Consider the following 26798-nt stretch of genomic DNA (forward strand, 5'->3'; position numbering starts at 1 on the left):
AATCTCTAAATATTTTGGGATGTTTCAGCTATCTTTCTGTTACTGATTTCTAGTTTAAGTCTACTGTGGTCTAAGACCACATACTTTGTATGATTCCTATTCTTGTAAATTTTTTAAGTGTGTTTTATGACCCCAAATCTGGTCTATCTTGGTGAATGGTTCCAGGTTAGCTTCAGTATGTATATTCTGCTATCATTAGATGAAATATCCTATAAGTGTCAATTAGAGCCAGTTAATTGATGGTGTTATTCTATTCAGGTATATCCTTATTGGTTTTCCTTCTGCTGAATCTGTCAATCAAGGACAGAAGGCTCTTGAAATCTCCAAGTATAATAGAGCACATCCAAGAGCACACCTGTTTCTCCTTACAGTTCCATCAGTTTCTGCCTCATGTGCTTTGATGCCCTGTTGTTAGGTATACATACATTATAGATAGGTATGTCTTCCTGGAGTACTCACCCATTAAAAAAAATCATTATGCAATGCTTCTTTCTATTCCCGATAATTTCCCTCACTCTTAAATCCAGTTTATCTGAAACCAGTATAGCTACTCCAGCCTTCTTTTGATTACTGTTAGCAATCTTTACATTTAAAGTGGGTTTCTTATAAACAACATGCATAAAATATATATCTACAGTGACTGTTGATATATCTGGATTGATATCTACCATATCTAACTATTGCACTTGAGTTTTGTTTCATTTTTTTGTCTTCCACTCTTTTTTTGCCTTCTCTGGTTTTAGTTGAGTATTTTATATAACTTGATTTTCTCTCCTCTCTTAGAATGTCAATTCTATTTATTAAAAATATCTTTTTTAGTGGTGGTCCTAAAGTTTGCAATATATATTTGCAACTAATTTAAGTGCACTTTCAAATAACACTATACCACTTCATGGGTGATACCAGTATCTTATAATAAAAGTATTCCCAATTCCTCCCTCCTGTCCCTTATACCATTGCTGTCATACATTTCACTTATCCATACAATTTGATCATCCAATATTGTGTTACTATTATTTTGATTAAACTGTTATCTATATCTATATATATATATTTTTTTTTTGAGACGGAGTCTCGCTCTGTAGCCCAGGCTAGAGTGCAGTGGCCGGATCTCAGTTCACTGCAAGCTCCGCCTCCCGGGTTCACGCCATTCTCCGGCCTCAGCCTCCCGAGTAGCTGGGACTACAGGCGCCCACCACCTCGCCCGGCTAGTTTTTTGTATTTCTTAGTAGAGACGGGGTTTCACCGTGTTAGCCAGGATGGTCTCGATCTCCTGACCTCGTGATCCACCTGTCTCGGCCTCCCAAAGTGCTGGGATTACAGGCTTGAGCCACCGCGCCCGGCCCTATATCAATATTTTAAATGTGATTTAATTTTATATTCATGTATTCCTTTCCTAACTTAACTGTCTTCCTTTCTTCATGCCAAGTTCCTGATATATCATTTTTCTTCTTTTTGAAGAACATCTTTCTTCAAAGAAGAAATGTTTCTTTGAACATTTCTTGTAAATCAGATCTACTGGTGACAAATTCTCTCAAATTTGGTTTGTCTGAGAATGTATTTCTTTTTCACTTTTGAAGGATAATTTTCACTGGATCCAGAATTCTACATTGGTAAATTTTTCTTTCAAAATTTTAAATATTTTATCCACCCTCTTCTTGCTTAAAAAGAAATATGATACAATTCTTACCATTGTTTTTCTACAGATAAGGTGTTTTTCTTCTTTGGCTTCTGTCAAGATTTTTTTTCTCTTTCTTTTGTTCTTTAAAATTTTTCTAGCTGGGTGCGGTGGCTCACGCCTGTAATCCCGGCACTTTGGGAGGCCGAGGAGGGCGGATCACAAGGTCAGGAGATTGAGACCATCCTGGCTAACACAGTGAAACCCTGTCTCTACTAAAAATAAAAAAATTAGCCAGCTGTGGTAGCGGGTGCCTGTAGTCCCAGCTACTGGGAAGGCTGAGGCAGGACAATGGCGTGAACCCGGGAGGCGGAGCTTGCAGTGAGTTGAGATTGCTCCACTGCACTCCAGCCTGGGCGATAGAGTGAGACTTTGTCTCAAAAAAAAAAGAAAAGAAAAAATAATTTCTGCAGTTTGAATATGATATACCTAGACATTTCTTGATATTTATTCTGCTTGGTGTTTTCGTAAACTTCTTGAATCTATGGCTTGACATTTGTTAATAATTCTGGAAAATTCTCAGTCATTATTATTTCAAATATTTCTTTTCCTCTTTTTTTTCTGGTATTCCTGTTACTTATATGTTATATCTTTTGTAATTGACTCACAGTTCTTGAATATTCTGTTTTTCTCAGTCTTTTTGTTCCTCTTTGCTTTTCAAGTTGGGAAGTTTCTACTGACATATTTTCAAGCTCACTGATTCTTCTCTCCGCCAGATCCATTACACTGATGGGCCCAACAAATGCATTTTTTTTTTGAGTCAGGGTATTGCTCTGTCACCCAGGCTGGAGTGTAGTGGTGCAATCATAGTTTGCTGTAGCCTCAAACTCCTGGGCTCAAGTGATCCTCAGCCTCTGAAGTAGCCAGGACTACAGGTGTGTACCAACATACCTGGCTAATTTCAAACGCATTCTTCATTTCTTTTTTTTTTTTTTTTTTTTTTTTGAGACAGAGTCTCGCTCTGTCGCCCAGGCTGGAGTGCAGTGGCTGGATCTCAGCTCACTGCAAGCTCCGCCTCCCAGGTTTACGCCATTCTCCTGCCTCAGCCTCCTGAGTAGCTGGGACTACAGGTGCCCGCCACCTCGCCCGGCTAGTTTTTTTTTTTTTTGTATTTTTTAGTAGAGACGGGGTTTCACCGTGTTAGCCAGGATGGTCTCGATCTCCTGACCTCGTGATCCATCCGTCTCGCCCTCCCAAAGTGCTGGGATTACAGGCTTGAGTCACCGCGCCCGGCCGCATTCTTCATTTCTGTAACACTATTTTTGATTTTGAGCATTTCCTTTTGGTTTGTTCTAAGAATTTCTCTGCCTCTGCTTACATTACATTAAGTGCTGTACACTTTTTCCACTGGAGCCCTTAGCATATTAATGTTATTTTAAATTCCTGGTCTGATAATTCCAAATATCTGCTATATATAAATCTGATACTGATGTTTGCTTTGTCTTTCCGGATTGTGCTTTTTCTTTTTAACACGCCTTGTGACTTTCTGGTTCTAAGTCAGGCATGATATATTTGGTAAAAGTTACTGAGGTAGACTGGCCTTTTATGTTTATCTGGGTAGGAATCGGTTGTGTTTACTGTTTGCTGTAGTTGTAGGTGACAGAGGCTAAAATTTCCTCTGGTGCCTTTTTTTTTTCCCTCTCCTGTTGTCTTTTCTCTCCTTAAATAAAATCTAAGAGGTAAGTTCTTTCAGTCCTGCCTTATTATTGTACAGGGGACTGCTGTCGATGTGATGGTGAGGTGAAAAGGCAGGCAGGTCTCCTTAAATAAAATTTAAGAGGTAAGTTCTTTCAGTCCTGCCTTATTATTATACAGGGGCCTGCTCTGTCGATGTGGTGGTGAGGTGAAAAGGGAGGTAGGTATTGTACAGTCCTATGATCAGCTGTCAGTCTCTTGGTCAGACTGTGTGACTGTGAAGGGATGTGCCCTTCAAAAGCAGTTCTCAGTTTTTTTGTTTCTCTGCTCCCTTTGGTGAGACAAGAAGGCCAGAGGGGGCTAGATTTGGGAATTTCCATCTCCCTAGGTTGGCTGGGCTCCAGTAAAAAAGTTTCTTTTCTATGCAGGCCTTTCTTAAGGAGAATGAAATACTCTGGGAGTGTCTAAAAATGGCTACTTTTCCCTCCCAATGAGGGAGCGGGGAGAGCATTTTTCTTAGCTCTTCACTGTGAGAATCTGGCAGAGTTCCGCAAGGTAAAAATCACAAAAGCGTATGGGCTTCTCTGTGGCTGGTTCCTCAGTAGTTGTTATCTCCCAAGCTAGTTCGCACTGAGATTCCAGCAATTAATTACCCTTCAAATATTCCTACCTGAAGCCGGCTCCAGTGGTGGGTTCTTAGTGGTTTCTGTCGGCAGTAAGCTGACTCTATGGATCTGCTTGCCTTCAGTTTCCAGCTCAAGTGTGACCTCAATTCTCTGATGAATCTAACAGGAATTCATGACGTCCAAGTGTTTCACATGTCAGAGGCTAAACTACTTTTTAATAGAAATCTTTTTGCATATCTTTGATTACTTGTATTATGAACTTACTGCATTAATGTGGGTAAATATCTTTAAGGTTTCTAATATACACAAACTTCCCTGCAAAAAAGCTGTAATAAAATAACCTAGGCTGGGCAAGGTGGCTCATGCCTGCAATCTCAGCACGTTGGGAGGCCAAGGGGGGCAGATCACCTGAGGTGAGGAGGTTGAGACCAGCTTGGCCAACATGGTGAAACTCCGTCTCTACTAAAAACACAAGGCCAGGTGCGGTGGCTCACGCCTGTGATCCCAGCACTTCGGGAGGCTGGGGAGGGCGGATCATGAGGTCAGGAGATTGAGACCATCCTGGCAAACACGGTAAAACCCCGTCTCTACTAAAAAATACAAAAAATTAGCTGGGCGTGGTGGCACATGCCTGTAATCCCAGCTACTTGGGAGGCTGAGGCAGAATTGCTTGAACCCCAGAGGTGGAGGTTGCAGTGAGCCAAGATCACGCCACTGCACTCCAGCCTGGGTGACAGAGCGAGACTCCGTCTCAAAAAACAAACAAACAAACAAAAACAAAAATTAGCCAGGCACCTGTAATCCCAGCTATTCAGGAGGCTGAGGCAGGAGAATTGCTTGAACCCGGGAGGCAGAGGTTGCAGTGAGCCGAGATAGTGCCATTTCACTCCAGCCTGGGAGAGAGAGCGAGACTCTGTCTCAAACAAATAAAACCCTAAACATGTTTTTACCACCTTATTTTTCTGCTCAGAAACCTTCAATGCCATTCATCCCTGCCAAATACCATTCATCTGGTGGTTGGAAAGGGTCACTGAAGTTTTCTGGATAATCCGGACCTTATCTGTTTTTCAATTTCATCCCTCACTACTGCTTAAAGTAATCCTTTCGTTCCAGTGATTACTGAATTTATTGTCCCTAGAACACACCATGATCACTCATTTTGTTTTTGTTCGTCATCCCTCAATGTTTATAATGCTGTGCCAAGTTCTCTCGGCCTTTTTGAATTCAATCTATACTATGACGGCTCACCTTGCTCTCACCCATTTCAGCTGCTGCATGTTTATAGCGAGTGTTCCAGTACATTTAGGAAGGTGTCAGAACGCCAACAAGTTTTCATAGACTCCTTCTTCAACATGGGCACAGAGGATGGGGCCAAATCCACTCTATGCAAAGTGAGGACTGGTTTAGGTAAGACTAAGAATTTCTCAATTCTGAACAAATGTAAGTTGGCTGCTTATTAAATAAAATTATGTAATTATAGTTTTTCAACTTGTTTCTCATTTTTTTCAGGATTTTCTATCTGTGACATCATGACTGCTCTCCTAACTTCTCAAATCTAGTTTCATTTTTTTTTTTTTGGGCCCAATTTAAAACATGGATGAAGTAATTACTAATAACATATTTAGTGACAATTAAAACTTAAACTATTTTTCCTGTCTCTTTAGAGAAACCTATATACAAAACAACTATTTCAAGATAAATATAAAAGTATAAGTAGTGTCACAAGAAATGAAAAGTCTAAATAAGCAAATGCATGGTACAAAGATGATAATTAAAATGAAGAAAAGCTGTTATCAATCCTGAAAAACAGGTTTTTTCAGCCCTGAAGTTTAATTTTTTTAATTAAAAAAAGACCCAACTCACGTTCCATTTGCTCAAACATCACTGAGAAGAGGAAGTCTCGTGGTGTCATATAATATTCTCCTTCATGTTCGAGTGAAGAAAACTGCATGAAGCGCTGCTTACGAAGAGACAGTTTCCCTATTATTCCATGTTCAACATTTTTCTAAAAGAAAAACAAATTGCAATTTAAGATTTTTTTCAGTGTTATTCCCAGTCACTTCTAGGACAATCTTTAAAAATTAAGTTTCACGCTTGGATCTGACAATCCCCAAACTTTCAAAATCATTCATTTAACAAATATTAACTGAGTGCCCACTTTGCACTGAAGCTACAACAGTGAATTAGACTAACTTGAGGGAAGTGACATTCCAAAAAGGGAGAATGGCAATTAAAGAATAAATGTATAAAATAATACAAAACGGTAAGAAGTACTACAAAGAAATATAAAGCAGGATAAGAAAGGGATAAGGTGGTAATACCTTAAGATAGTCAGAGAAGGTCTTTCTAAAGAGGTAACATTTAGAGAGACTAAACGAGGTGGAGTTAGTGTGTCCTGGGGGCGTCTCTGGAAGAAAAGCATTCTAAGCAAGCACAAAGTCCATGAGGTGGGAACAAGTTTGGTGTGGTCGAGGAACAGCAGAAAGGCCAACGGTACCAGAGTGACTGAGGAAAGAAAGTGGCAGAAGAAAGTCAGGAAGGCAACAGAATATGCAAAGTTGTGCTTTCAAAAAGATAAAATATATCATATTAGATAAATAGCTTTGCTTTCAGAAATGTGAGAGAACCATGGGTAGAAAGAGCCAGAAGAAGAAGGATGGGTAAAATATTGTGGAATATATAGGAATATAGTGGAAGAGTCTGCACTTCAGGCAGTAGGACTTAGACCCTGACTAAATGCTAATGAAGACAGTACTGAAATCTTTATAAAGAACTTTTCGTTGAGCACTTTCTATATATTAGGCACTGTACTAATTAAGTATTCACAGAGATTATTTAGTTAATTCTCACAATAACTTTGAACAGTAGATACAGCAGTAGATACAGAAACTGAAAAGTAAATGGCAGAGGCAGGCTAAAAAGCTAGGTCTGACTCAAAGCGTTTTAATCTCTTAACAACCACACTATCCTCCTACACATGACTGGGCATTGTGAACTAGGGAGACTGGAGGAAGATGACACAGCAGTTAACAGGCACCTATGTCAATGCATGAACCTTGATACAAGAATATATTATCTGTGAAATCCAATAGCAGGCTTTCATCCTGGATTGCTTTCCTGATGCACTGCTCTAACCTGGAGCGCAGTATCCTTCCTGGACATATCACCTACTTTTCACACTTAATACTGATTCTATAATTCTCCCTGACACACAGGCAATGTTCAGTGACTGCCGATCTGAATTGAAATGGGAAAAACATGAATTCCAGTTGCTTAAATCTCTCCAAATTCAAAGCTGTTCAAAGCCCTTCTTTTTGGCTGATTTCAGTTCTCTGACCAGTATTAACTTTCTCTCTTAATTAGACAATAGGCTTCCTTGAGCAGCTAGTTTTACACCTCTTTTGTGTTGTCATTGCCTACCAGAATATTGCGCATGTAGAGAATATCAATAATATTGTAATGATCTGTACCCTTACCACCCCTTTGCCTTTCCTTTTCTTTTCCCTTAAGTGACTACTACAAAAATAACTCAAGGGGAATGTTTTAATTACATAAGTCCACACTTACCATCCCAGTAATCAGAAAACTAAATTTTATTGATGCTTTCTGAACATTTTATATGTGAGGCAAATATACATACATACACACATACACACATAGTAAACCTCTCACACTCTGCCTATAGAGTACAAAACTATCATCTGGAGATCATCACCATGGCAGACTGTAATCCTACCATCTCCCTTATGAAATATGCAGAGGAAGCCCCCAAGTCACCATCTCCTACTATTAGAGTCTTTCTCTTCATCCTAAGCCCCACCTTTTCTGAAGAAAACACTGAATTGAGCATTTACTAATTTGAGGAGACTCCAGGAAGAGGCAGAACGCATAAGAATCAAGGGGGCAACTCTGTAGTATTATAATATACTGTAGTATTATATATTAATATATAATACTCTGTATTATAGTATCTAACGTTCATTAAGTATGTAGTAGATGCAGAGCAGGGTGCTAATATCTTTACATACCTGTTCTTACTCAATCTCCACAATGCCCTTAATAGTAGACACCATTTTTGTCATCTTCATTTTACCAAAAAAAAAAAAAAAAAAAAAAAAAACCGAAACACTTAAGGCTTGTGAAAGTTAACCAGCTTGCCTAGATTGTAAGTGATAGCATAGGCAGTATGACATCAACCCCACTGTCTCAACCACGATCCTATACTAGCTCCTGTTAGAATAATATAAATTAGGAAAATAGAAGCAGCAGTGTGGGTAATGGTAGCTGAGAAAGTTTTTCTGAAAAGAATAGGATTTAAGATAAACTGCAGAGAAAAATAACAAAGAACAGAACTAGAATTAGTCATCCTTTAGTCCCTGGGCTAACTGTTGTCCATTTCCTAAATGGTAGGTGTTACTTCTCTAGTTCAATCAAATTTAAAGTAAGTAGGATGCACTGAATGTGTTTCTTTGCTACAACAAAATTTATGTAAGGAAAAAAAAAAGTATTGTTCTGAAATTACCAGAGCCTTTCTAATTCCAAGTTGATGAACCAACATAATTTTTTTTAGGTCATCTTTATTACACAGTAGTAGAATTTTAAAAGTACATTTTAAAGGATCACTAATATAATCAATGTGCATTCTATATTTATGCTTATTTCATAGAATTTGGAAGATTAATTTGCCAATGCCATTTTTAACCTTCTATTCATGTGTCAGGCTTAGCTTGCTTTACTTCATTTTTATAATAATTCTGATCAAATCTCAGACTTACTGGATAGATTTAATGGTCAAGAATGTAATAACCACAATATTGTTCCCAAGAAGAAAAAAGGTGCCCTATTATATCATTTCCACGAATGCACTGTAATAAAAAACAAGTCGTCTGTTTTTTGTCTATTTTTTCAACTAAACTCTTGAAGCATAAATTTCATCTTTGTTTCACTGTACTGTGGAAAGCATTTGGCCTGGTGCCTTATACATACTGGGACTATAACTGACATACGACATAGAATTTTAAGAGTTACAAGGGACTTAGAGATCATCTAGTCCAACACTTTTGTGCAAAGGACCAGAAGTCAGGTCTTTTGAGTTCCATACCATGTTTGGTTACCTAGTTTGCTTATTAACTACTTCAGATAAATGTTGGGAACAAGTGGCTAATGTCCAAATGCTGCTAATTTATAGCCTAAGGTAATGCATGCCAAATTATCCCTTATTAATAACCTTGAACAACTAAAAACGTAGTTTACAACAAGCCTTTGGCAGAAAATGTAAACTATTTCCTAACTCTGTGTTCTCCTTTCTTTCTTCACCTCTTCCTTCCTTCTATCTGTGTGGTTTTCCTGATAACAGACGTGCGTGCTCTCTCTTTTCCCAGTTTTGTTTCTCTTCCCTCTTACGTTTCAGATTGCTTTTGTTTGTTTTTGTTGCTGCTATTTTCATATTCCGTGAACTAACCATGTTGCTTTGGGTACTCATTTAATCTCTGTTGTCTCTTTTTCACTGTGGCATATTCGTGGTAGGTTAGGCTTGGTAAACTGAGCTAAGGCAAAGAAAATGGCTTGTAGACTTAAGTACAGTTAGCACATCAGTTTAGATGGGGAAGATCAGGAGGTATAATAAACGTCAAGATATCAAAGTTATTTGAGACCAGCCTGAGCAATGTAGTGAGGCTCTGTCTCTATAAAAAGAATAGAAATTAAAATTTTTTTAAAAATCAGAATTAGGCTGGGCGTGGTGGCTCACGCCTGTAATACTAGCACTTTGGGAGGCTGAGATGGGCAGATCACAAGGTCAGGAGATCGAGACCATCCTGGCTAACACAGTGAAACCCCGTCTCTACTAAAAATACAAAAAAATTAGCCAGGCGTGGTGGCAGTAGGCTGTAGTCCCAGCTACTTGGGAGGCTGAGGCAGGAGAACAGCGTGAACCCAGGAGGTGGAGCTTGCAGTGAGCTGAGATTGAGGTCGCGCCACTGTACTCCAGCCTGGGTGACAGCGCCAGACTCCTTCCAAAAAAAAAAGAAAAAAAAAAAATTATATCTAATAACAGTACAAATACAAATACCTAGCTTAATATTGTTTACGTATTAGGCAATGAAAAAGTTCATTAATTCATTCTCAAACATTTAAGAAACTGTTATGTGTCACTGTTCTGGGAATATATAGACAGATACTATGAAGTCTCCCCCTTAAGGAGTTTACAAAGGGAAGTGTTGGATAGCAAATAAACAGTTAAAAGTACTAGCTCTGAAATCAAACTGCTTGGGATTCAAATTCTAGTTATGTCACTAGGTATGTGACCTTGGACAAATTATCTCTCTACACCTCACCTGACTCATTTGAAAAATGAGTAAAGGGGACTCAAACTGCCTAGATTTAAATTCTAGTTCTGTCACTTGGGCAACATTACCCCTCAGTTGATCTGTGAAATGCAAAAAACAACAGTATCTATCTCAAAGTTTTTTTTTTTTTAATGAGCCTTCAATGAAATAATATACATAAAACTCAGCATAGTGCCCAGCACACATTAAATGTTCTAGAAGGTTAGCCATTAGTATTATGATAGATAATTTTAACAAACGCTCTAAGAGAACTATACATAAATTCTATGAGAAGGCAGAGAGCCAATAAACTGCCTTATAGACTTAAGGCGAAACTACATCTCTACTAAAAATACAAAAGTTATCTGGGTGTGGTGGCATGTGCCGGTAACCCTAGTTATTCAGGAGGTTGAGGCAGGAGAATCACTTAAACCTGGGAGGCGGAGCTTGCAGTAAGCCGAGATCATGCCATTGCACTCCAGCCTGGGCAACAGAGTAAGACTCCGTCTCAAAAGAAAAAAAAAAAGAAAGGCATTACAGAGTAGGAGATATTTAAACTGGATCTTAAAGGATGAGCAGGAGTTTGCCAAGACTGGGAACAATAGTAGAGCAAGCTATGCTAAAGTTGGCTCTGACATTTGGGGAGCCAGATTCATGATGCAGAGGATCTATGGGGTATGTGACAAAAAATGGACAGAGGAAAGTAACAGCAGCCATACAATACTGCAAAGATCATCATGAATTTTGACATTTTCTTTTGTTAATCTATAAAATAGCCACCATATATGTAAGACACTGGAGCCTATATGGAAATTTGGAATTGGATATTTGATACCATGATTCAGCACTCTTAATCTACCTATCAATCTAATAAACTTGGTTAGTTTGAAAACCCTGCCGTATTAAAAACATTAAATTATAAGTGCTAGATTAAAGTACGCTAATGGCAGAAGGCAGACCTAACAGCCTGACAGTAAGGCAGGAGACAAAAATAATACAAAACAGTGACAAGTGAAATGAGTGACTGCAGCATAAGCTTTAATCATTGAGGTTTATTAAGCCAGCTGTAGGCTGTGTCTGGGAAAAACATAAGCTACAAACACATCTGTGGCTGTTTTTCTGGAGGTTTTCAGGAGTTTTAGTAGTTATACATTTATACATTTCCTTAAAATGGGGGAAGGCATGTAGGAAGAGGGGCAGGTAAGGGTAAGGCGAATGGTTACATTCCTGTGAGACTTCGGTTAGCGCCCAGTGAATCTACATTTTACAGAAGGTAAGGTGAGTGGAGACAAAGGCAGTAGTAGTTTTCTCTTTGTTCTTCCCCTGGGGAGATACATTTGTAATCGACATTATCAGTGTGGAATTTAACAGACTTTAGTTTTAGGAGCTAGACTTCGACTCTACACCTAAAGTTATAATTGGCATGCCCCTGTTTATGGGAGGCTAGCAAAGAATTTCCTTATGAATAGTCTGTGGGGTAGCCCTTCCCACATGCCTAAGGCTTTTTTCCTTTCCAGCAGGACCTTGCTTAAGTATTCTGTTGCATGATTCAGCCTCCAGGCTTAAGTTTGGGGGTCCTGGGATTTCAAATTTTTCTTTATAGTAGACGTACTGCAATTTCCTGGACCAATCAATGTTATTACATGCAATCAACAGCCCCAGGTCTATACATGGTGATGATCTTCTGTCCATGAGTAATTTATTATTAGGGAATATTAGAATGTAGAAAAATATGAAATACATTCTAGCTGTTTTTAATGTAAATAATAAAAAAACAAACGTTTTCCTGTTTACACAGGTAATTTTAGTTACCTGGAAGATTCACATATACTACATGCCTCATACTCCACCTGATGCCATATAAATTCAACATTACTGTCTGATTTTACTATATATTCAAAGTACTTCATAGAACGTATGTTATATAAAAATACCAGGGCTGTATCTACATAAACTGAAAATAGAGCTGTAAGTGGAAACGTATTGTCTTTCAGAAAAACAAAGGTAGAGAGTTTGGGGTTGTCAAATACTGTTAACTGTCAAATAAAATTAGACCACATGATGCAAATGCTTTCACCTTTCTGTTAACATACACTTTTTAAAGAACTTACCACTAGTTTAGTCGTAGTCATAATGAGGTATCACTTTCAGGAAACGCATCTATATGAATAACAATTCAGTATGCTGACATACAAGTTTAGGGAATTCAGGGTGTCAAAAGAAACTGGACTGCTATCTCCTAGGACTAAGTCAATTCCTTACAAAGATAAAAAGTATTGTGTCCGGAATTTATTCCTTCTGGTGGGTTCTTTGTCACGCCGCGGGCCTCGAGTTGAGTGTTAACAGCTCTTAAAGGTGGCGCCGGAGGAGCTATTCGCTCTTCATGGTGGGTTCGGAGTCTCACTGACTTCAGGAATGAAGCCCCCGACCCTCGACCCTTGTGGTGAGTGTTAACAGCTCTTAAAGTTGGTGGGGACCCAAAAAGTGAACAGCAGCAAGATTTATTATGAAGAGCTAAAGAACAAAGCTTCCACCGCCTTGAATGCGATCCCACGGGGCTGCTGCTGCTGGCTCCCGCGGCCCGCTTTCATTCCCTTATTTGGGCCCACCCATGTCCTGCTCATCGGTCCATTTCACAGAGTGCCGATTGGTGCATTTACAATCCCTCTAGCTAGACACAGAGCACTGACCCGTGCATTTACAATCCTCCAGTTAAACAGAAAAGTTTTCCAAGTCTCCACACGACCCAGAAGCCCAACTGGCTTCACCTCTCAGTATCGTAAGGCTAACCATAATTTTAAGCAATTTATTTAAGATGTAAATTGCTTGGCCGGGCGTGGTGGCTCACGCCTGTAATCCCAGCACTTTGGGAGGCCGAGGCGGGCGGATCATGAGGTCAGGAGATCGAGACCATCCTGGCTAACACGGTGAAATCCCATCTCTACTAAAAATACAAAAAACTAGCCGGGCGAGGTGGCGGCGCCTGTAGTCCCAGCTACTCGGGAGGCTGAGGCAGGAGAATGGCGTGAACCCGGGAGGCGGAGCTTGCAGTGAGCCGTGATCGCGCCACTGCCCTCCAGCCTGGGCGACAGAGCGAGACTCCGTCTCAAAAAATAAATAAATAAAATGAAACATATAATAGAAAATACACTTTATTGAAACCAAGACTTGTATTTACTACTCTATTTGCTGCCGCCTTATTTATTTTTTTTTTGAGACGGAGTCTCGCTCTGTCGCCCAGGCTGGAGTGCAGTGACCGGATCTCAGCTCACTGCAAGCTCCGCCTCCCGGGTTCCCGCCATTCTCCTGCCTCAGCCTCCCGAGGAGCTGGGACTACAGGCGCCGCCACCACGCCCGGCTAGTTTTTTTGTATTTTTTAGTAGAGACGGGGTTTCACCGTGTTCACCAGGATGGTCTCGATCTCCTGACCTCGTGATCCGCCCGCCTCGGCCTCCCAAAGTGCTGGGATTACAGGCGTGAGCCACCACGCCCGGCCTGCCGCCACCTTATGTTTAAGCATACTAAGTATGAAGAATTCTAGAGGACCTCAGGGGAAACTGATCTGTTTTAGTTTCTCAGAAAATGTAAATAAGGTTAGAACCATAATGCCTTGATTGCTGGATTCAACAGTTTAAAAACTGCTGTCCAAGGAGTTAATAATTTAAAAAAAAAAAAGTAGAAGATTAGACATAATTAAGATTATTCTGAAAAGGCACACATTGCCTTCATATATTATGTGGAGAAATAAAAGCAGTGGAATAAAAAGTATTAATCTTAACCTTTATCTGAAAGAGATTTCCTAAGTTGCTTCTACAAACCTATTCGGTTGGCAGTGTATACAGTTACATATAAATAACCAATGGACTGGCAGGAGAAGCAGCTGCCTGAGGAACTAGCTGGTCAGGAAGAGAGGAAGGGTATGGAATGCAGTGGTGGAGATCAAAGAGCTGCTGAGGGCCTGTTGGTGGCTGCCATCCTATCCCTACCCCAGATGCAACTTAGAGTCTTCTGAGGTGGAAAGTGGTGGGAGTGGAGGGATGGATTCCTTCTATTGCCATGATTTGCTTCTCAAGCCTGCATCTACTACTAAATATATGGAAAAAGAGGAGTAGAAGAAATGTTGGGATTTGGGGCTATACTGAACACATGAGAACCATCCACATGGTTCTAGTTAGATATAAAATGCTCCATGGATTTCAAGGATTACTTGTAATACAGTAAAAAATGTGACAAAGGAATTAAGAGCAATGAGTGATGTAGACTGGATAAAAGAGATCTTTGAAAGCTGATGACTTCTGTTAAAACATTTCACTAGTTTATTGCCTTTAAAGCAACAGGTGCTTCACCACTCTGTCTCTACTTTTTATCCATGAAGTGACATATTGGAAAAAGTTAGTTCTCTGTTCTTTGTTTAACATTCTTTGGTCTCCACATTTCTCAGGAAGAAAGTGAGAAAAGAAAGGGCCTTCCCTATAGCTTTCAATATATATACACGGCATTAGCCAAAATATAGTGAGACCTATTCATTTGGGGCCCTTATTTTGGAATTTGTAATAATCTGGATAAAATATAAAATTGTTCTGTTGTCTTTGAACTTTCTGTGGTGTAACTGGATGACTATCCCACCTTCTTAAAGAAACGTTTACAATCAGAAATTTTCATTTCATTAGACACAACTTTTCCATTTTGTTCTGAATTAGGGAGATTTTATTGTATATGAAACAAAATACTGCCAGACTAAATTAAAAATATTCACTGCATAAGCTATGCCTCACAATACATTCTACAAAATGACAGCCAATGAGACAACTGTCATTCCTGGGAAACCTGGAAGCTCTGGGAACTACTCTCTCTGGCTTCTGAAATATCGTCTGATCTATGATGGTCTAGTCTAGACTTTGTCCCAGAGACTGAAGAAAGCTAGCATGGCTTGTTTTAGATGAGGATGGTAAGATGAAATGGCATATGCTTACACACACAGACACACATAATTTTTTTTTAACCCCATAGATTTCTATCTGGAGAACAGTGGCCACTGTCAGGGGATGCTGATGAGTAAAGAAACAAGCATCTTCCCTTCCAGTGCTTTCTCTTTCCTGATTAAGTAACTGAACAGAGTACTCATTTTTGCTTCTTCCATAATTACCTTCCAAGAGGTACATCATAACTACATATATTTCTGTTTCTGTTCGAAACAAAAAGCTTAAACTAAAAAAGTTTAAACTAGGTTTCAAATTAAAAAAAAAAAAAGACTAGGCCAGGTAGGATGGCTCACGTCTGTAATCCCAGCATGTTGGGAGGCCAAGGCAGGAGGATCCCTTGAGCCCAAGAGTTCGAGACCAGCCTGGGCAACATGGCAAAACATCGTATCTACAAAAAAACACACAGATTAGCTGGTCATGCTGGCTCACACGTGTGGTCCCAGCTACTTCGGAGGCTGAGGTGGAGGTGGGCGGATCGCTTGAGCCTCGGAGGTCAAGGCTCCAGTGAGCTGAGATCGCACCACTGCACTCCAGCCTTAGTGAAAAAATGAGACTCTGTCTCAAAAAAAAAAAGGCCTTAATTTAAAATCTCAATACTCCCACCAAGGTATCATCAGTCTCATTTATGGCAACTACAACTAAATTTTTCTTAAGAATTGAATGAGCTACTTCAGTTTATTTTCCTCCACAGGAGAACGTAAAATACTACTTGTGAACTCTCTACAACTACTCAACCTTATCACCTTATTTAATAAACCTGTCTCCCATGACCAAACATCTTACAGAAACAAAATGGTGGGTGAAGAGGCACTCACTCCCTAGTGGGGAAGGCATAACAGGTGATGTTAGAGCAGAAGTATGAAAGGAACAACACGCATTTAGCAAATGTGTATGTTCCACAAGGATAAATTTAAGTATTTTTCACACATTATTTCTTAACCATGATATTTTGATTTCTTACTTTTCACAATGAGATATGCACCAGACTAACATTTTTCAATGTTATATAAATAAATCTGAATAGAAAACTAGCAACAGGTCTGGTATCTTGATTTATCTTGACTGTGAGCTCTCTTTTCTGGGCAGCTGAGAAGTAGACGCAGAGCACTAACAAGGAACTTCTGTGATATGAGCTCTAATTTCAGGAATCTTATGTACCCATGCAAAAAGGTTTCCTGGAAACTGAGACCTTCAAGTAAGTGGTGCTGTCGGGGGGCTGAGTCATAAACAGAGGCTACCACTAGGGATAACAACATTTAGGATATTATATCCTATAATATATGACACAGTATGAAGCAAAGAGGAGATGGATTAAAGGATCCCTCTCTTCTTCCTTCTAGCCCTTCTTGGGGAACAGCTGCAGTCTGTAGCTGTATTTTACAGTTTGTGACTGCAGTAGAAAAGTGATTCATTCATATAGTATTTTGCCCTGCTCCCACATTTTCTGTGACCCACTCAGACTTCCATATCCCAGTCCTCAGCAAATGGCTGTCACCTCCATGTGCTTCCCCAGCTTATAGGAAACTGACAGTGAGGATTCGTAAAGCTCATGGCTGAACACTGACTGAGAGCAGTTTGCCTATCATCAAATCTCTCATGCCCCACCTCAACCCTATACAAAATTTGCTTAAATACTGAAATTATTTTTTATAAAGCCCTGCAATGTATGTTGATTGCATACAAATAGATTTTTTTTTGAGACGGAGTTTTGCTCTACAAACAGAACAATTTTATCCAAAACAAAAATTGAACAAAAAATTTTAAAACTTTCAGGTAAATGGAATAACGAAGGTTTGAATTCAGCAGATTTGCAAATTTCTTACTTAAAAAATTATATTTCTTTTAAAAAAATTCCATTGATAGTACTTTTTTCTGAATTGGTCTTTGTACAATTCAGAAAACAAAGCAAAATGTGTGTAAAACAAATATTGTACTAGCTCTCTTCAATGTCAATCTCAGTTTTGATCACTGTTAACAAGATTGTCCTAAAACAGATTTGACTTGCTGGGGTGTCCTTAGAGCTTCAGTATTCACTTGACTGACTTATATTAACTTCAGTAAACCTTTCCAAAAGACAGATTAAATAACCACTTACTTGCCTCTGACTAATTAAAACACCTTACGAAGCTAAGCATGTAATATAGCCCCCTTTTTAATTTGGCTAACTTACTTATAACAGTTAATTTTGGGCTGGGCTTGGTGGCTCATGTCTATAATCCCAGGACTTTGAGAGGCTGAGGGGAAAGGATCAGCTCAGGCCAGGAGTTGTAGACCAGCCTGGGCAACATAGCAAGACCCTGTTTCTACAAAAATTTAACAAATAAAAAAATCACCTAGATGAGGCTGGGCGTGGTGGCTCACACCTGTAATCCCAGCACTTTGGGAGGCCGAGGCAGGTGGATCACAAAGTCAGGCACTCAAGACCAGTGGCCAACATGGTAAAACCCTGTCTCTACAAAAATACAAAAAAATTAGCTGGGTGTGGTGGTGTGCACCTGTAATCCCAGCTATTTGGGAGGCTGAGGTGGCAGAATCGCTTGAACCCAGGAGACAGAGGTTGCAGTGAGCCAGGATCATGCCATTGCATTCCAGCCTGGATGGCACAGCGAGACTCTGTCTCAAAAAAAAACTACCCAGATGTGGTGGCACACACCTATAGTCCTAGCTACTGAGGAGGCTGAGGTAGGAGGATCACTTGAGCTCACAAGTTCAAGGTAACCAGGAGCTATAATTGTGCCACTGCACTCCAGCCTGGGTGATAGATTTTGTCTCTAAAAAAATAAAACAAAATAAATTAATTAAAAGAAAAAAACTCCAGTAGTTATCTCCTCTAGGAGTCCTTCCAGAAGCACCTATTTTGGGTTAGGTGTCCTCCCTTGTGGGCATATAGAACCCTAAGTTTTTTTTTTTTTTTTTGAGACGGAGTCTCGCTTTGCCGCCCAGGCTGGAGTGCAGTGGCCGGATCTCAGCTCACTGCAAGCTCCGCCTCCCGGGTTCCCGCCATTCTCCTGCCTCAGCCTCCCAAGTAGCTGGGACTACAGGCGCCCGCCACCTCACTCGGCTAGTTTTCTGTATTTTTTAGTAGAGACGGGGTTTCACCGTGTCGGCCAGGATGGTCTCGATCTCCTGACCTCGTGATCCGCCCGTCTCGGCCTCCCAAAGTGCTGGGATTACAGGCTTGAGCCACCGCGCCCGGCCTAGAACCCTGAGTAAGTTTTTTATCAAAGCTCTAGTAACCCTGCACTGAAATTGCCTGTTTACTACATTGAAGTCCTCAAGAATAGAAAGTATCTTTTTTTTATTCTGTATCTCCAGTGCCTAGTGCATGGCTAACATGGTAACATTCATGGGTTTTTATGAATGGGAATCAATTCCAAACTCAAAATGTGTCCTTAAAAAATAATCTTAGAGCTGAGCTTCCAGGCGCGGTGGCCCACGCCTGTAATCCCAGCACTTTGGGAGGCCGAGGCGGGTGGATCACGAGGCCAGGAGTTCGAGACCAGCCTGGCCAACACAGTGAAACCCTGTCTCTACTAAAAATACAAAAAATTAGCAGGGCATGGTGGTGACACCTGTAATCCCAGCTACTCGGGAGGTTGAGGCAGGAGAATGGCTTGAACCTGGGAGGCGGAGGTTGCAGTGAGCCGAGATCGCGCCATTGCACTACAGCCTGAGCAAGAGAGTGAGACTCCGTCTCAAAAAAAAAAAAAAAAAAAGTAATAATAATTTTAGAGCTGGGCTTGGTGGCCCACGCCTGTAATCCCAGCACTCTGGGAGGCTGAGGCAGGAAGACTACTTGAGCCCAGGAGTTTGAGACTAGTCTAGGGAACACAAGGAGACCCCAGCTCTACAAAAAATTTAAAAAATTAACTCAGGCATGGTAGCACATGCCCGTGGTCCCAGCTACTCAGGAGGCTGAAGTGGGAGGATCACTTGAGCCTGGGAGGTCAAGACTGCAGTGAGCCAGTGAGCCATGATTGTGCCACTGGACTCCAGTCTAGGTGACAGACTGAGATCCTATCTCAAAAAAAAAAAATGTTTAGTCTGTGAACCAATATGCAAAAGTGGGTTATGCTGATGTATTTTAAAGCCTTATTAATAATTTATTAAAATATCTTTAGACAGCCAGGTATATACTCTGCTATGTGCAACCTCACTAAACATACACACAAATAGGGGCCCTTCTGTTTCCCTTTAACTGTAAATTACTGTATATTGCTAATTACTTTAGATTTTAAAAATGCCTTTGTAACAAGAGGAAAGAGGTAAAGCCACTGACAGGTGGTGGCAGTGTTAACTGTACCAAAGGATACTGCCTTAATTTTTGCTTAGCATAGAAATCATGGAATCTTAGAAACAGAATGCTCTGAAACTGGATTACACCAGCTGCTTCACATTCTCCTTCTGTAAATCTGAATGAATGACTTGATGGATTTCAGGCCTTATACCATGGTTGATTAAGGTTTTAGTAGAGTTTTTCAGCTTCATCTTGGAGTACATTGACAGACTGTAATGAAATATTTCTAAGATAAAATTCTGCTAATAAAATGTACTTACAGGAAATGAGCAGAGAATGAGCCAGATATTATATCAAAACAGGTAGTTTACTAGCAAAGGTACAAAGACACATGCAATTCATATTTCTGTTCATGTTTATAAATTAAATCACCAGTAAATAAACATATAAATTGCACAATACAAAAATAAAGTAATACAGATATGATTATATAATATTCTGGCAAATTAATGTATTATTTAAGCAAAGTTCTGCTTTTTTTGTTTTTTGAGATGGAGTTTCATTCTTGCTGCCCAGACTGGAGTTGCAATGGTCCAATCTTGGCTCACTGAGACCTTCGCCTCGCAGGTTCAAGAGATTCTCCTGCCTCAGCCTCCTGAGTAGCTGGGATTACAGGCTCCCGCCACCACGCCCAGCTAATTTTTTGTATTTTTAATAGAGAACAGGTTTCACTATATTGGCCAGGCTGGTCTTGAACTCCTGACCTCAGGTGATCCACCTGCCTCAGCCTCCCAAAGTGCTGGGATTACAGGCATGAGCCACCGCGCCCGGCTCAAAGCTCTGCTTTATATCAGTTATGAACAAATATAGAGCAAATCATTGAAGATCTAGAACAAATTTGCCAAAGTCTCCCTTTCCGCTTTCACCTTATTCTTTTTGAAATATTTCATAAGATATCCATGGTCTCAAAAAACAGATACATTAAATATATGATCCAATAAAATGCATCATTATTAACTGAAAAAAAAATCCATGCTCTCAGTAATATCTGAGGATACTTTAACAGTGAAGATTCTAAAAAAATGTCATTGCAGAATCTGCAGTATAACGACTGAAAAACCAAACAAGTTTTGTGGGGTTTTTTGGTTATTTTTCTGTTTTGCTTTACAGTAGCACCAAGCATAACTAAAGTAAAACTACTACTAAATACGTAGAAAATCATTTCTCACTTTACTATTTCAATTGCCACCACTACTAGAATCAGGGTCACTTTTCCCTTCAACCGCCTCTACCCATTTTTCTTTTACAACAGTTGGTGTCAAATGGAGAAATGTGAGTGCTACATCTTAACCTCAAGCACAGAAAGCAGTATAAAATTATGCCAGCGAATCATATACTAGGTAAAATTGTTAGCATTTGCCCAGGCAGCAGTGAGGTCTATAGCAAATATAAGGTTCTCTGGTGCAGGTTAAAGAAAAATCTTTACCTTGATCCCCAAGAATTTTGGAATCTTATATGAGAAACAAAACCAGTGAAAACTTGCAGTTTATAAGCTGTTACATACATACTTTTAAGGGTAGGCATGGACAGAACTAGCATTTGGGTAATCTTTCCCTTTTAAAACTTGTTGGCGAATCTACTCGTGTGTCTTTATAACCAAGAATAATCCTAGTTAGATCTTGGGAAGAGAGTGGAGCAGATATTTGTAGACTAGAACAGACAGGGCCTGATATTCTACAATGATCCAGGCAACCTAAATCTCCAACCTTGAATTGCTTGGGAAGTACGAAAGAGTAACTCTTAAATATCTGAAAACTCAAATGAATTTTGTCACTCTGTTTAGTCTAAAATTAGTTTCTAAATATGTATGGGCTATTGTTTAGTCTCCTAACTTATAACTTTATAAAACTTCATGTAAGTAACAAATATTATTACCAGTATTCCTGAAATTATGGGTAAACTCCTCAGGCTGTGAGAACTTGAATACCCCAACTTACTTACAGGCTGGAGGACCAATAAACTTGAAGAAGCTCCCTTGAACAATGAAGGCTAGTGGCAACAAAGGTGTCTGATCCATTTATAAAGGTGTAAACAGGATAAGCTAGTAAAACAGGGCCAACTGGGTTAGAATAGAGAATGTACAGAGTCAGAACAAAAGAGATGAACTGGTGAAGAGCAAGAGGCAAACATCATCAATTCCCTGATCTGAAGGTAACAGCATGTAAAAGTTAGAGCAATACAACGACATAATCAAAGCAGTGAAGTGGAAAATAATTTTAGATCTAGCCTTTGAAACATTTTATAATGTGAAGGATAAATATTAAGAACCAGGAAGGGACAAGAATGTAACCTGAAAATTTAGAGCAGAAGTTCTGCAACCTCCACCTCCTGGGTTCAAGCAATTCTTGTGCCTCAGTCTCTTGAGTAGCTGGAATTACAGGAATGCACCACTACGCCAGGCTAACTTTTGTTTTTTTTTTTTTTTTTTTTTGAGGCAGAGTCTCGCTCTGTCGCCCAGGCTGGAGTGCAGTGGCCAGATCTCAGCTCACTGCAAGCTCCGCCTCCCAGGTTTACGCCATTCTCCTGCCTCAGCCTCCCGAGTAGCTGGGACTACAGGCGCCCGCCACCTCGCCCGGCTAGATTTTTGTATTTTTTAGTAGAAACGGGGTTTCACCGTGTTAGCCAGGATGGTCTTGATCTCCTGACCTCGTGATCCGCCCGTCTCGGCCTCCCAAAGTGCTGGGATTACAGGCTTGAGCCACCGCGCCCGGCCACTTTTGTATTTTTAATAGAGACAGGGTTTCACCGTGTTGACTAGGTTGGTCTCAAACTCCTGGCCTCAAGTGATCCACCCACCTCGGCCTCCCAAAATGCTGGGATTACAGATGTGAGCCACTGCTCTGCCTATAGCAGAGGTTCTTAACCTCACATGACATAATCACACTTCTGGGGTTCATAACTCCCTGAAATCTGTGTGAAACATGCATGTGCATTTTTTTTGGGAAAGAGCGTATGTAACTTACCACATAATCAGATTCACACCCTATTCAAAGTTCAGGAAAAATGACAAAGATGAATGATAAACGGTAAAATAGCTGATTAGTAAAATAAAATTTCCCTATTTTAAGTATGCATGTTAGAATAATGTATATAGTTAATGAAGTTTAAACAGCTGAGATGAATATTTGACTCAATCCCTTTTTGATATCTAGCAGTAAAGGTCTCTTTTAAAATTTAAATGAAAAGAGCTTCCCCAACATGACTAAGTATGAAATGTAAAATCTATTAATTCCAGGTCATCTAAAAATGTCACCAGCTAAAGCAGATTAATTAAAATAAAGAATACACACAACTGCTATCTAGCACAAATAAAGCAAGGAACTACAAGAAATCATTGCTACACAAAATTTTGGAATAAAAGCTTGGTCTTTAACAAAACCTTACATGCATATCTGCATAATTCTGAATTTTGTTTTCACTATACCTTTTCCTGGATGTGGCAACAAAGCCACTGCGGGGTGTCTTCTCCTGCTCTATATAAGAAAGCAGCCATCACATTAAGTATGACAAATACTTACAGCTTTTAGTAGAGAAACAACTAAAGAGAAATATGGGTGACAAGAGACTGGAGAGCAAGGAGACAGGGCAAAGGCTAGTCTCCAAAAGGGCCTGGACAGCTCAGTTTCCCTCTAACGACACGATGTGGAACTACAATAATCATTTCTCAGCTTCAGCACCAATAGCTTTATTTCCAATAAAAAATCTAACTACTCAAGATACAACAGTCAAAACTTTAATAGTAACTAGTCTTCTCAAGTCATCATAGGAAAAGGATGGTTTTTACAAGCGTCCTTTGACTTTTCCCCTAATTTTTCTATAATATACACGTATTTCAATAAGAAAAAAAGCCAACGTAAGTAATTTTTAAAAAAGAATTGAGAAACAAGCAACAGTTCTAGCCTCCTTCCTGATATATATCAAAGAATTTCAGTAATCATAATATTATTGTTAGATATGAGTTCTAAATTTCTCTTCAAAGAATCAATATGTACGTTCAATTTGCTTTCTACTTTTAAACTTAACTTTTTTTTTTTAATTTTTGTTTTTAAACTTCAATTGAAATCAACCATTTTCGATTTCCAGAGAGTTGCAAAGATGGTACACGAAGTTCCCATATGCCCTTCAGCCAGCTTCATTCGATGTTAACATCTTACATTACATGATGTTAACATCATGGTACATTTATCCAAAACTAACAGATTAACATTGGTACAATACTATTAACTGAATGGCCGAATTTAATCGGATTCCCCAAGTTTCCACTGGGGTCCCTTTTTGTGTTACAGGATCTAATCCAGGATACCGCCTTGTACGTAGCATCTTGTCTCCTTAGCCAGTGACATTTATTTTAATGAGGAGGCCGGGGTTCGGCTCTTGTCCTCTGCTGGGTTTCCGGTGCTCCTTTTTTTCTTTTGTTTGAGACGGAGTCTTGCTCTGTCGCCCAGGCTGGAGTGCAGTGGCCGGATCTCAGCTCACTGCAAGCTCCGCCTCCCGGGTTCCCGCCATTCTCCTGCCTCAGCTTCCCGAGTAGCTGGGACTACAGGCGCCCGCTAACACGCCCGGCTAGTTTTTTCCATTTTTTAGTACAGACGGGGTTTCACCGTGTTAGCCAGGATAGTCTCGATCTCCTGACCTCGTGATCCGCCCGCCTCGGCCTCCCAAAGTGCTGGGATTACCTGCGTGAGCCACCGCGCCCGGCCTTAACTTCTTTCTAAAGAAACCTTTTTCGATTACCTGCTCCACCCTGACTCATTCCGATTACCTGCTCATTCTCCACCTTGACTCATTCCAATTTCCTGCTCTGCCATAAGCATTTTCCCACCAAAGCACTCACCCCGTAACTCTCTTCAAATTAGCCAATGGGAATTAGTTTAGCCTGTGCGGTCTAACCCTAGCCAATAGGGGAACACCACAGCAGCAGGGGCCACATGCCTCAGGGATAAGAACCCCTTCCCCTCCCTTGTCCAGGTGTGCGCTCACCATTGCTCTATCTGTAAGGGCGCGCTCTTCTATAGAAGTACATTGCCTCACTGAGAAGTAAAAAGAAAAGTTTATTTTCGAGTGCTATTTCTTTTGTGGCACCAAAACTTCATTTATAACAATTTCTTCAGTGTTTCAGGAAGCAATCTTTTCACGACTATAATTTAAGATGGATTTAAGCACTGCCTTATGGGTCAAGTCTACTAATGAAATACAAAGTACTACTTTAAAAACAAAAAGGCTGGACTAGCTCATTCATGCCTTCCTAGCTACTTGAGAGACTGAGGAGGGAGGCCTGCATGGGTCTAGGAGTTTGCCTTGAGCTATGATCGCACCACTATGCTCTGGCCTGGGTGACAGAGCGAGACCTTCTCTCTATAAAGTAGAAAACAAAACAAAAAAAGTTGCAGTATTAAATAAATAAACATGCTTCAATCACTGATAAAAAGTGATCAGTATTAGGTTTAACAATTAGAAGTGTGTCTCTGTAACATACACTACTACATACGCTACTGATTGTCTTCTTGGTATTGCAATGGTTTCCTGGTTAAACCCCAATGTTTCCTCATTATCATTATTTTCTGGCTTGCCATTAAAGTATCTTACACTTCATATGTCTGAGATTAGGAACTACTAGGACAGATAAGTCTTCCATATATACTTCAACATATGTAGGCAGCTGGATCAGTTATCATCTGATAATTAAATGAGCCTTTGGGAAGTGCTCAGCTGTTTTCCTGTTTTCTCTTTGCAGTAGGGCAGTCACAGTTCCATTCACCAGGCTCCCGCTAAAGCAACAGTCAAAGCAGTACCAGCACCACCACCGAAAGAGCAGTTCTCTGACCTGGAATTCAATCCTGGAGCATTCCAAGCATTCCAGAACTTCCCAGGACTGGGTCTGAATGGAGGCAGAGCCATACTGAAAATGTGCTGATTTGAGCTGGTTTCTTAATTGGGCAATTATGACCAAGTTAAAATGAAAAAGGTTTTGTCCATAAAACACTCAACAGTGTCATTTAATCTCCTGACATTCAAGAAATGCAGAAATCAACCCATTTATAGCTTCTTACTGTATATAATTGTCTAATTGTATATACTAGTGAAAGAGAAAAATGATGCAATTCCAAACAGTAGATATGCTGCATTATCCATATTTTCCTTTGAAATATCTGGAACAGTTTGTGGAAACACATTGTGCTTTCATATTTAAGGTTCATCTTGCCTAATTTTAAAATGGTTTGCATTGGCCGGGAGTGGTGGCTCACGCCTGTAATCCCAGCACTTTGGGAGGCCGAGGCAGGCGGATCATGAGGTCAGGAGACCGAGACCACCCTGGCTAACACGGTGAAACTCCATCTCTAGTAAAAATACAAAAAATTAGCCGGGCGTGGTGGCGGGCACCTGTAGTCCCAGCTATTTGGGAGGCTGAGGCAGGAGAATGGCTTGGGAGGCGGAGCTGGCAGTGAGCAGGGTACATACAGCTAAGTGATGAGGGACTGAGGACAAAGATGCCTGCGATCTTAAGGTATCAAGTTTCTAGTACACAACACACAAAACAAATGATATCCATGTGGATAAATTTAAGATTTTATAACATCTTATTTCCTTAGAAATATCTATGGAACTATCTATGGAACCACATATCTATGTAGGTTTCACAGATATCTATGAGGATTTTAAGGCCAGGCTATACTTAAAAAGTATGACTCATTAAATATTATTTTTATATTGAAATTACTTATACTCTGAAAACATTTAACAATTTATGAAGAATTATTGAGAGAATATATTTACTACTAATTTACTCTACCAAATATTTACTGCTTTTTAAACTATAAATAAAACATTTAGATTCATATACTGCTACTATTAGTGGCTTTTGGTATGTTTATGCACTGTTGTAATTCATAAAACTCCAAAATTCACAGTAAAAGAAGCAGAATTTGTATATATTAGCTACTAAAACACATATGGTTTATAGAACAAGAACAAACAGTAATATTTACCTGGATTCCACTAAACAATATAAATGCAAAAGAAAAGGTTAAATATACTTTGTTTTGATATTACAATTTGTTGTTCTTTCCCCCAGAAAAGTCACTCCACAGATTTATAGCAGGATCGTTAACTACTGTCCTATTATACAAGGAAGGAAAGTAAGACAACCTCTCATTCATGCAGGACAAACAGCTATGCCAAAAGCACAAATTACATCTAATTACAGGGTATAACTTTGTCATCTCTCTTTTCATAATGTAGCCATTTACACACTTT

General features: G+C 39.8%; 1 protein-coding gene across 1 annotated transcript in view; it reads right to left on the bottom strand.

Annotated features, from left to right (window-relative positions):
- MICU2 (mitochondrial calcium uptake 2) overlaps positions 1 to 26798 on the bottom strand; it is a 104211-nt gene that overhangs the window by 64539 nt on the left and 12874 nt on the right. The window contains exon 2 of the mRNA XM_025364091.1: positions 5803 to 5944. Within this exon, the coding sequence (XP_025219876.1) occupies positions 5803 to 5944 (142 nt within the window). The remainder of the gene's footprint in view (positions 1 to 5802; positions 5945 to 26798) is intronic.

This window comes from Theropithecus gelada, chromosome 17 (assembly GCF_003255815.1).
Source record: "Theropithecus gelada isolate Dixy chromosome 17, Tgel_1.0, whole genome shotgun sequence".
Lineage (NCBI taxonomy): Eukaryota > Metazoa > Chordata > Mammalia > Primates > Cercopithecidae > Theropithecus > Theropithecus gelada.